This window comes from Plecotus auritus (genome assembly GCF_963455305.1).
Source record: "Plecotus auritus genome assembly, chromosome: 7".
Taxonomy (NCBI): Eukaryota; Metazoa; Chordata; class Mammalia; order Chiroptera; family Vespertilionidae; genus Plecotus; species Plecotus auritus.
This window is the reverse complement of record NC_137774.1, coordinates 134,281,356-134,293,981: the sequence shown is the minus strand read 5'-3', so window position 1 is coordinate 134,293,981 and position 12,626 is coordinate 134,281,356. Positions and strand designations below refer to the sequence as shown.

Below are 12,626 nucleotides of genomic sequence, written 5' to 3'. Positions count from 1 at the left end.
GTTAAAATGATCTATTTACACATCTGTTTCATTCAGTATACTGTGAGTTATTCAGGGTGTGGCAGCATGTTTTCACTTTGTGTTGTTAAGATATAGCACAGTAACTAGTACTAGCTGTACCAGTTAATAATGTGGATTTTTTTCAATAGATGAAGTTACACATATGTTGATATATATGCGATTTGATATGTATGCTATTTTGGTGTATTGACAACAAGCTTTAAAACTTCGTATGTCAAATTTGCTGAATGTGTTAACATCATAGATATTTTTATGCTTAAAATATCGAATTTCGTGCCAAAAAAAGAGCATTTGCAGGAAGTTTTAATTTATTACTTTATTTTGAAGAAAAGGTTATTGTATACTGCAGGAAGCTTATGGTGAACATCCTCTATCTCAAGATGCTTGTGAATGCTGGTTTAAACGCTTTATAAGTGATCATTTCTATGTGAAAGACTAAGAACGTCCAGGTCAACCGAAAAGTTTGAAGACCAACAATTACAAGCATTATTGGATGAAGATGCGTGTCAAACTCAAAAACAACTTGCAGAAAGATTAAACATTGCTCAGCAAACCATTTCCAATCATTAACAAGCAATGGGAAAGATTTTGAAGGAAGGAAAATGGGTGCCACATCAACTGAACGGAAGACAAATGGAAAACTGAAAAATCATCAGTAAAATGTTGCTTCAATGGCACGAAAGAAAGTCTTTTTTGCATTAAATTGTGACTGGCAATGAAAAGTGGACTTATTTTGAGAATCCCAAATGCACAAAATCATGGGTTGATCCATCTCAACCATCAAAATCAATTGCAAGGCCAAATTGCTTCTGAAAGAAGACAATGCTCTGCATTTGGTGGGATCAGCAAGGTGTGGTGTATTATGAGCTTCTAAAACTAGGTGAAACCGTTAATATTGATCGCTACCAACAACAAATAATCAATTTCAACCAAGCTTTGATGATGAAATGACCAGAATGGGCCAGAAGACACAGCAAAGTAATTTTGCTTCATGATGACGCACCATCACACACTTCAAAACCAGTTCAAGACACATTAAAAGATCTTGCTTGGTGCCGAAACCGGTTTGGCTCAGTGGATAGAGCGTCGGCCTGCGGACTGAAGGGTCCCGGGTTCGATTCCGGTCAAGGGCATGTACCGTGGTTGCAGGCACATCCCCAGTAGGAGGTGTGCAGGAGGCAGCTGATCGATGTTTCTCTCTCATCGATGTTTCTAACTCTCTATCCCTCTCCCTTCCTCTCTGTAAAAAAATCAATAAAATATATTTAAAAAAAAAAAAAAAAAAAAAAAAGATCTTGCTTGGGAAGTATTAAGCCACCAGCTGTATTCACTAGACCTTGCTCCTTCAGATTACCACTTGTTCCGATTGATGGCACACGCACTTTCTGAGCAGCACTTCAAAACGTACAAAGAAGTGGAAAATTGAAACTCTGAATGGTTTGCCTCAAAACAAGAAAAGTTCTATTGGGACGGTATCCACAAATTACCTAAAGATGGGGGATATGTGTAGCTAGCAATGGACATTACTTTGCATAAAGCACTTTTGATGTTTCTCTTGAAATTAACATGTTTTCTTTTATTACAAAATCCGCATTATTAACTAGTATACCTAGTATATAATAATGTATTTTAGGAAGTATAAAGAAAATCCCTAAATGATGTAAAAACAGATTTCCATTTTACAGATGCTAGAAGCTATAGCAGTATCTTCAAAGAAAACACATATTAGAGTATCTTAAAAATAAGAGCATGCCTACCTTAAGTGTCTTGATCATAGTTGGATCAGTTGACCTAACATAGAAACTCTTCAGATAAGGTTCAAACATACCCTAAATGACAAAAATAAATATACAAATACATGTAATGGTACTAATGCATTCATTTCTCTCTTAAATTATGTACTCACAATGTACATACCTTTCTTTGAATTGACATAGTTGCTATATTCTGTAGGACAATATACTGCACCTCCCTAGAAATTAAACAAGAATTTTCACTGGGTATATTTTCCAATGAAATACCTTTAAGTACATTAAAGAAAAGGAATTAGTGGTAAGTTTCATATTAAATAGAACTCAAATATAATATTGAAAATTTTCAATAAATTTTAGATACTTATGCCTTATTTTAAAGTACATTTCCCTACAAACGATTAATAAATTACATTAGATTCATGATGAGTAAGAATTAAAACCAAGTTTATAATACTGTATTCCTAAGATGTAAAGCCAATACTGTAGCTGCTCTGAACACATGTAAGAAAGGCATTCTTAGGCCTGATGAAACAAACATGACTGGAGAGCTCATATAAACTTGTCTCAATTCTGCCCAGAGAAACATCATGATGAGAGAATCATCGTTTAGCTGCCTCCTGCATGTCCCCTACTTGGGATCGAGCCTGCATCCTGGGCATGTGCCCTTACCAGGAATTGAATCGTGACTTCTTGGTTCATAGGTCCACACTCAACCACCTAGCCACACCAGCCGGGCCAAAAGATATTTGTAATTCCTTTGGGCTATTTGGGCTTGAGGTTTCAAAAATTCAATATTTATCATAAACTTTGAGATAAATGAAAGTTACATTTTATTTGTTCAAATATTCCTTTTGAAGGAATACAAAAAAAAAAAAAAAGTACATAAAACCATGTCCTACCTACTGCTACGAAGTAAACGCACTAGTGATTTAGAAATAATGCCAGCTTCAGATTTTGGTGATATGTGCCAATACAGCTGAGCAACTGCCATAACCACCTAAAAAACAAAAGCATGGGAAAATAATCAGAACTATGAACATTGGAGCACACTACAGTTTCAAATAACATTCTTTTTTTTTTTTAATATATTTTATTGATATTTCACAGAGAGGAAGGGAGAGGGATAGAGAGCTAGAAACATCGATGAGAGAGAAACATCGATCAGCTGCCTCCTGCACACCTCCCACTGGGGATGTGCCCGCAACCAAGGTACATGCCCTTGACCGGAATCGAACCCGGGACCTTTCAGTCCGCAGGCCGACGCTCTATCCACTGAGCTAAACCGGTTAGGGCTCAAATAACATTCTTATATATTATTTCCTTTAACTCCTATAAAATTCCTATGAAATACGATGAATATATACCTTTTGTAGCAGGTAATTAGTGACCCCGCCCCAAGAATTCATGTCTACCCTCAAATGTGACCTTATCTGGAAATAAGGTCTTTGCAGATGTTATTAATGTAATGATGAGGATGAGATCATACTGAATTAGGGTGGGCCCTAAATCCAATGAAAGCATCTTTATAAGAGACAGAAAAGGACACATAGAGACACAGAAAAGAAGGCAAATTGACAATGGAGGCAGATATAAAGTGATAAGCCATTCAAGGAATGCCAACAATTGTCAGTAACCACCAGAGCTAGCAAAAAGCAGTTTTTCCCTCAGAGCCTCTAAAATAACAGCATTTTTTATTTTTTTAAAAAATTTATCTTTATTGTTGAAAGTATTACAGAGGTCCCCCTTTTTTTTTTCCATTGACGCCCTCCTCCTGCACCTGCCCCTCCTAGGCCTTCATCAAACTACTGTCTGTGGCCAAAACCGGTTTGGCTCAGTGGATAGAGCGTCAACCTGTGGACTGAAAGGTCCCAGGTTTGATTCCGGTCAAGGACATATACCTTGGTTGCAGGCACGTCCCCAGTAGGGGGTGTGCAGGAGGCAGCTGATCGATGTTTCTCTCTCATCGATGTTTCTAACTCTCTCTCCCTCTCCTTTCCTCTCTGTGAAAAATCAATAAAATATATTAAAAAAAAAACTACTGTCTGTGTCCATGGGCTATGCATATCTATACTAATCTATACTAATAAAAGGGTAATATGCTAATTAGACCAGACAGACTGGACATCTTCCAGACGTCCTTCAGGACAAAGCCATGATGGCAGGGGCCGAGGCAGAAGCAGTTAGGGGCGATCAGGCCGGCAGGGGAGAGCGGTTAGGGGTGATCAGGCTGGCAGGGGAGAGTGGTTAGGGGCGATCAGGACGGCAGGCAGAGGGGTTAGGGGCGATCAGGCAGACAGGCAGAGGGGTTAGGGGCGAGACAGGCAGAGTAGTTAGGGGCGATCAGGCAGGGAGGCAGATGAGTGGTTAGGAGCCAGCGGTTCCGGATTGAGAGGGATATCCGACTGCCGGCAATCGGACATTCCCCGATGGGTGCTGGATTGGAGAGGGTGCAGGCCAGGCTGAGGGATCCCCCTACCCGTGCAAGAATTTCATGCACCAGGCCTCTAGTCTATATATATAAAAGCCTAAGTGATTGGAGGACCGGACGACCAGACAACCAACCAGTAGCTGTGACGCACACTAACACCAGGGGCAGACACTCAATATAAGAGCTGCCCCTGGTGGTCAATGCACTCCCACAGCAGGAGCACCGCTCAGCTGACAGACAGGGTGCCAGACACCAGGCTCACACTGGCAAGCGCAGCTGCAGCAGTGCGAGCCTCTCCTGCAGACACTCCCCGTGCACACCTGAGTGGCGGTGGTGGCAGGCGCAGCGGGGCCTGGATGAGCGGGAGCGACACAGCACCCAGCCTGGGTTTAGGCTCCTCTTCGGCTGCCTACCGCTTTGTGAACTACTTCGTGCTATGTGGGATCAACACGGACAGTGGGCTGGAGCCCAAGGAGCTGGCAGGTTAAGGCCTGGCTGCGACGACGCAGAGGTCCACTAATCCCTGCAGGCCAGGCCAAGGGACCCCACCAGTGCACGCATCTGTGCACTGGGCCTCTAGTATGCATATAACTTTCCTGGTTAATCACTCCCACCCAACCACACGTTCCTTCTGAGATTGGTCAGTCTGTTCCAGCTTCTATGTCTCTGGATCTATTTTATTCATTAGATTCCACATATGAGTTAGATTATGTGATACTTATCTATATCTCAATGGTTTATTTCTTGGTTTTCAAAATGTAGAACCTTAAAAATAGTCTTTGGTTCAAAGCCATTATAAGAATGATCAGAGGGAGAAACCAAGATGGCGGCACAACAATTTCAAAACTATAACTAAAAGACAAAACGGACATCATCCAGAACCACAGTAAGGCTGGCTGAGTGGAAATTCTACAACTAGAAGGAAAGAGAAAAGCACACTGACACTCAGAGAAGGTGTGGAAGTAAAGTGCAGAGGTACGGAGGCACCTGCATGGAAAGGGCTGGCAACAGCGTACGCGGTTGTCTTTTTCAATCAGGAGGGAGACAAAAGCTCCCGACTGCTCTGAACTCCAGTTCCAAGCGAGACTCTGGGGACCCAGGCTCATACGGGGAGAAACTGGACTGTCTGGCAGCGGGCGAAACTCGAGGGCAGCTTTCTCTCAGAGGTGCTTGCAGCATTTACTGCGGGACACTGAGACCCAGGGGGGCCTCTTAGGGAAGGGCTGATGGGAAGCCATTGCTGGTTGCTCCACCCTGAGATCCCGCCCCACAAAGCCATTGCTGGTTGCTCAGCCCTAAGACTCCGCCCCATCCAAGCTGAGCACAGAGGCTTTTGCATATGAATGGCCTGGTCCTTTGAAATCTAAACTTACCTAACAAACTGCAGCTGAGTCAGAGAGACCCAGAACATCCAAAAGAAGGCCCAAGGCCCACAGCAGCTTGCATTGCTTCACAGCTGGGCCTCATCTGGGCACCTCCAAAACCCAAACAAAGAAGAGGAATCTGCAAATCTCTCTGTAGCTCCTGCTGGGTGGCCTCAGGCAGAGGCTAAATTAGCACCTCCTTGGAGATCCAAGAGCCAGTGTACCCAGGGGTCAGAGTAGGACCATCCAGATTACAAATCCTCAGATCCATAAGGGACACACTCAGGGGGCAGACTCAGTGAGCACCAAAGCCCCACTAAAGCAAGTCTTGTCTCATAAGGGTGTCTCCAGCACAGAAGTTCTCCCAGCACAGACACAGATGATCCTCTTGGCCTGGAGGTCAAGTCCTCCCAGTGATACCAACAACAATCAAGGCTTACACACAACAAGACTGTGCACACAGCCCACAAAGGGGTGCACAAAGAGTGTCCACCTCAGGTAACTGGGGAGGCTGAGCCACTGGGCCCTATAGGACACCTAGCACACAAAGCCACTCTATCAACACAGGGAAGCAGCCAAAATGCGGAGACAAAGAAATAGGACACAAATGAAAGAAATGGAGGAAAGCAAACGACTGGATATAGAGTTCAAAACCATGGTTGTAAGGTTTTTCAAGAATTTCCTAGAAAAGGCTGATAAATTTAGCGAGACCCTCGAGGATATGAAAAAGGACCAACTAGAAATTAAACATACACTGACTGAAATAAAAAATAACATACAGAGATCCAACAGCAGACTAGAGGATCGCAAGAATCAAGTCAAAGGTTTCAAATATGAAGAAGCAAAAAACACTCAACCGGAAAAGAAAAAAAAATCCAAAAATATGAAGATAGTGTAAGGAGCCTCTGGGACAAGTTCAAGCGTACCAACATCCGAATTATGGGGGTGCCAGAAGAAGAGAGAGAGCAAGATACTGAAAACCTATTTGAAGAAATAATGACTGAAAACTTCCCCCACCTGGTGAAAGAAATAGACTTACGAGTCCAGGAAGCGCACAGAACCCCAAACAAAAGGAATCCAAAAAGGACCACAAGACACATCATAATTAAAATGCCAAGAGCGAAAGACAAAGAGAAAGCATTAAAAGCAGCAAGAGAAAACAGTTAGTTACCTACAAGGGAGCACCCATACGATTGTCAGCTGATTTCTCAACAGAAACTATGCAGGCCAGACGGGAGTGGCAAGAAATATTCAAAGTGATGAATAGCAAGAACCTACAACCAAGATTACTCTACCCAGCAAAACTATCATTCAGAATTGAAGGGCAGATAAAGAGCTTCACAGATAAGAAAAAGCTAAAGGAGTTCATCACCACCAAACCAGTATTATATGAAATGCTGAAAGGTATTCTTTAAGAAGAGGAAGAAGAAAAAAGTAAAGATAAAAATTATGAACAACAAATACATATCTATCAACAAATGAACCTAAAAATCAAGTGAATAAAAAATCTGAGGAACAGAATAAACTGGTGAATATAATAGAATCAGGGGCATAGAAAGGGAGTGGACTGATAATTCTCAGGGGGAAAGGGGTGTGGGGGGTTCAGGAAGAGACTGGACAAAAATCATACACCTATGGATGAGCACGGGGGGCGGGGGGATAAGGGCAGAGGGTGGGTGGGAACCAGGTGGAGGGGAGCTATGGGGGGGAAAAAGAGGAACAATTGTAATAATCTGAACAATTTATTTTTTTTAAAAAAAGAATCATCAGAATTTCTCTGTCGTAAAATATGAGTACTCTGTTTTCCCTACATGCCTGTATACTTAGATTCAGAGACCAGAAGTCTAGACTTCCCAGTTACTGAAAGTATCACTTTAACATGTGACAACTGCAGAAACAGAGCTATCTAAATTATATCACCTTGTCGTTAACTCAGAAGATATATTAATACTACTTTATTTCTGATTGGCCTATAAAGTTGTAACAAATGTATGACAGGAGTTTTACATATGCATAAAGAGCATATATATACAGCACCTGAGGAAGCTTGAAGTAAAAAGAGTTTCTTCTAAAACTAATAAATTTTTTTTTAAATACAGTTTATAAGGTCCTACAATTACTGTTGTTTGGCATTTTTGTTGTAATATAGCTTTCAGATATTATTTGGGAATTTGAGGATATTTCTTCATTTGTGACCCACAAATACACTTAATTATAGAACAAACTCTTCTGAATTTAAAATATTATAAAACAAAATCTCAATTAATGATGGACATAATTTACAAATCATTGATGGTGATTTTTTAAAATATTACAGCATAAAGCTCTAGGTTTCTGGAAACAAATTTATTTTTTTTTTAATTAGACATATCTTTATTAACATAGAGCAAGTTGTAGAACATTCATTCATGCAACAAGTATTTACTGAGTACCTGCTTTAGCCAATAAACCAAATACTGACAAGGTCCTTGCCCATAAAAAGAAAAGCAAATTTTATGTAAAACTATTTACATATATTCATATGAGCACAAACCAAATGAACCAAATACTGACAAGGTCCTTGCCCATAAAAAGAAAAGCAAATTTTATGTAAAACTATTTACATATATTCATATGAGCACAAACACACATATACACATGCATAAACAAATTGAAACAAATTTTTAAAGTCTCTTGTAAAAGTTGCAAATAAGACTAAAACAAAAAATATCTATTCATAATCCTTCAGAAGTCAGAATATATATCCTATCTAATAAAAGGCCAGCCACCATGAGCTGGAACAACCAGAGACCAGAACTACCACGGCCCCTCGCCGGGCTGGCCCCGCCCCCAAGCAAGTGGTTAGGGGCAATCAGGCAGGCAGGCAGAGTGGTTAGGGGTGATCAGGTAAGCAGACCACTGATTACGGGCAATTAGGTAGGCAAGCAGAGTGGTTAGGGGTGATCAGGCAGGCAGAGTGGTTAGGGGTGATCAGGTAGGCAGGCAAGTGTTTCGGGGTGATCAGGTAAGCAGGCCAGCAGTTAGGGGTGATCAGGTAGGCAGACGGCCCCTTGCCAGGCTGGCCCCGCCCCCAGGCAAGCAGTTAGGGGTGACCAGGCAGGCGGACAGTCGTTAGGGGTGATCAGGTAGGCAGGCAAGTGGTTAGGGGCAATCAAGTAGGCAGACGGCCCCTCGCAGGGCTGGCCCTGCCCCCCCAGAAAGCAGTTAGGGTTGATCAGAAAGGCAGGCAGAGTGGTTAGGGGCGATCAGGTAGGCAGGCCAGCATTTAGGGGTGATCAGGTAGGCAGACGGCCCCTCGCAGGGCTGGTCCTGCCCCTCAGCAAGCAGTTATGGGTGATCAGATAGTCAGGCAAGTGGTTAGGGGTGATCAGGTACGTAGACAGCCCCTTGCACAGCTGGCCCCGCCCCCCAGCAAAGAAAGAGGGATGCCCAGGCCACCGGCAGCAACTCTGTGGCAGGTGTCCGGCCGGCCGGCGATATCCCCGCAGAGGGAGGCCCAGGCCAGCCAAGCCATCACACCCCACGACTGTCGCCTGCAGAGGGAGGCCACCGGTGGCAGGGGAGGGGGGGGCAGTGCTGAACAGATGGTAAGCAGTGGCAGCGGCGGGGGTGGGGCCAGCTTCCTGCAGCCAGGGGAAGGAAAGCCCTCATAGGCTCTGATCTCAGGCCAGGCCTAGGGACACTACCCAAGGGGTCCCGGATTGTGAGAGGGTACAGGCCTGGATGAGGGACCGCCCCGAGTGCACGAATTTAGTGCACTGGGCCTCTAGTATATATATAAAATCAAATAAGCAGGATAACAAAACATATTGGAACAAAAAGTTAGCCACCTCTACTTGGTACACAACCAAATAAGCAGGGAACCAGGGAACCAGAACATACTGGGACAACAAGTACAATCTACTTCTATAATATGTTTCACCATTCAAGAACATTTTTGATCAGTATTTGTACTACAAAATCAATTTCCAAGACAAAGTTAAATTATAAGTAGGTCAATTATAAAATAGAGTTTTAGGTGGCAAGTAACAGCTACTTCACAACTATCTGGCCAAGTATATTTACAACATTAGTAAAACAATAATTTTTTATTAATATGCATGGTTATTTAATAATGATTCAGAAACTAAATTACTAAGTATAAGATAAAAATGTCTGCTAATTACTAACACATATATACAAAGCTCATACTCTAAATTCTCAAACATCAAAAAACAAAGTAATTCACATGAAATTCCTCATTTTCAAAGTTTTTGCTATTTGACGGGAATAATTCATAAGAATATTTTAATTGAAAATTTTTAATAAAATGTTTAACTTGAATCCATCAAGCCTTTAGCTATAACTTCCAGTTAATAGGAAATGCAGGTATGAAAGAAAAAATTAAGTAGCACTCTATATAGGAATCAACCAAATAAACACAGAAGAACATCCTGAAAGAATTGAGAAGTTTAAAAGAGATAACAAGCAAGTGAAATGTAGCAGATACATTTTGCAGGTTTAGATTAATCACTTATAAAAGATAATTTCAGATAAGTTGGTATTAAATGAGATGAAACTTCATTGAAATAGAAAGGTGGAGAGGACTGACTAGAAAATAAACAGGTTAAAAATACTACATACAGTATGATTTCTATCTTGATTTAAAATATATATATGTATAGACATACATACATGATAATATATATATATATTTATGCAGAAAAAAATCTGGAAGAAAATACATTAAGATATGTGATAATGAGTTCTTAGTGATGGGAATGTGATGTTTCTTCGTTTTTAGTTCTGCTAGTCTGCATTTTCTAATTTTCTACTGTGCATGTATATTCTAAAAATAAAGAATTATTTAAAATAAAAAGGTTAAAACAAAATAAAATAAAAAACTAGGGTATAGATACAGATTATTTTTAATAGTTATTTCTACCAGTTAAAATTTACTATGCATAAGGCATTATGCTAGGTACTTTTATCAGGTAAATACAAATATTAGACTGATACCATATTAAGTACCCACAACTACAAACTAGCAATAGAGAAACACAAATAGTCTTCCAATCAGCTCTGAAACATCTTGAGCTCGTATCTTAGGAAAAACCAATTAACAAAACCACAAAAAAGTACAAGTAAATCAAGTCCAATAGGCATACAACGATCAAACCAAGTAATATCATCAAAACTTTTTTATATAAATAAGCAAATGCTCCATTAGCACACTCAAATATAAAGACTTGTTTACCAAACTTACATACTTTTAGCCATATCTTAAGAAGAAATCTGAGAATTATTTCTTATAAGTATGTTAACATACCGCTGCATTTCTGCTCTGAAGCAAAGGTTTTGTATTCCGAATTAAAAGTCTATGGTCTGGATCCATAGTATAAGGCTTCTTTCTTTTGTCAGCCTTTTCTTTCTGTTCCTCATCAGACTCATAGAAATTCTTTTCGTTGTCCTCTAGACCATCATCCTACAGGAAAGAAATCCAATCCCATGTTTAGTTCAGACCCTGAATAGCCCAAACATGGCAAAAAGAAAATTTTTTAAAACTTCTACAATAATGATAATATTTTACTATACAATACAACTGTTGAGGTGATTTCAAAATACTTGCTACTTATATGAAGGTCTTGATTTTTCTCATATTTCATAACACAGTAACTGTTCCTTAGTGGTATAGATGATACTCTTTTATACAGGAAAACTCTAAAAAATATTAAATCCCCATAAAAATACCCATAGCTGCCCAAAGGGAAAAACCTGACAATTAGATGTTAACAAAGCCGACAATATGAGACTACCTAAAACCTGAAAACTGTTTCCATAAATTACCAGCCACTCTGTAATTGGATCAAAGGGTCAGAAAAAAAAGAGGATAATTTTTTGAACTCAACACATATAAAGGAAATCATAATAAAGCTTGACAGGTTTACAACTACTGATTAAGTAGGTCCCTATGTTGTCAAGAAAGACTCAGTTTGAGCTTTAGGTATATCCATAAGTTTATTCTGTTTTGTCCTTTTTATTTGAAGTCTTTATTATCTTAAACAGTAAAATCAGTCAATAAGCATTTAGTCGTAAAAATAAACAAAAAAATAATATCTATCTGGATCCAATTCAACTACTATTTAGAGGTAATTTCTATTATCAAGTTTCTGAAACATATTTTCTAATTCTGAGAGAATGAAGTAAATATACTGTTCCCTATTCTTCTCACAAAGTACAACCAGAAACCAAAGATATTATATATAAAACAAGCATTTAAAAAAGGAAAAGCAGAGATCAGAAGAGTAGAGACCTCAGGACCCAAAGAATAACTATAGTGAGTTCCTTAGGCTTTCATTTTTATCTCATATTTAAGACTGGGTGCTAGAGAAGCAGGTAACCCAGAAACACCAATAAGCATAGATTTAAAAACAAACAAACAAAAAAATAAATTAGCAAAAGTCTGCCCTATGTTGCCAGAGGACCAAGAAAGGGACAGTCTAGCAAGAAAATAACTTTTTTTAAAAAAAATAACTGCTCTACTGCAGCCAACACTAGAGAAAATACCATGGTCCCAGACCTATCCTCATCTGCGAAGGATGAAAGGAAGAGAGTAGACTTCAGCCCTCACCGGCTGTAATGAGATAACCCAATCATCCCACTGTGGTGGTATCAGAAAAGAACAAGACAGCACTGAGACTTTAATTCCCACCAGGAGTTAAGTGAGAGAGCCCAATGGTTCAGTGGAGACCAAGTGGGGAGCTTGGACATTCAAGCTCACCTATAAATAAAGAGGTGACCTTATCCCTCCTCACAAAGCTAATGCAAAAGGGATGCTTACTGGACACTCAGAACCTGCAGCACCCAGTGGTAACAAGGACACACCACTCTGTGGTGTTAGTGGCAGATACATGTACACAGAAATGAAGCAGACAAAGAGCTATCAGGGAAGTATTAGTGGGGAGCCAGAGATCACACATTCACTCACAGTAACAATAATAACCACAACCTCTGTGATAATCAGTGGAGGCTGAGGGGGGAACTTGAACTGTACCATGACCTGGCAATAATAATAAGGTA

The 12,626-nt window shown here is 40.3% G+C and overlaps 1 protein-coding gene across 4 annotated transcripts in view; it reads right to left on the bottom strand.

The window, feature by feature from the left end:
• Positions 1-12,626, bottom strand: part of AP3B1 (adaptor related protein complex 3 subunit beta 1) — a 215,024-nt gene that overhangs the window by 129,520 nt on the left and 72,878 nt on the right. For all 4 annotated transcript variants that reach the window (XR_013961150.1, XR_013961151.1, XM_080679402.1 and 1 more), the window contains exons 8-11: positions 10,876-11,031; positions 2,675-2,772; positions 1,939-1,993; positions 1,779-1,850 (exon numbers count right to left, since the gene is read on the bottom strand). Coding sequence is in view for 2 of the 4 variants with exons in the window: in XM_080679402.1 (XP_080535528.1) it covers positions 1,779-1,850; positions 1,939-1,993; positions 2,675-2,772; positions 10,876-11,031 (381 nt within the window). In the remaining 2 variants the exon portion in view is untranslated. The remainder of the gene's footprint in view (positions 1-1,778; positions 1,851-1,938; positions 1,994-2,674; positions 2,773-10,875; positions 11,032-12,626) is intronic.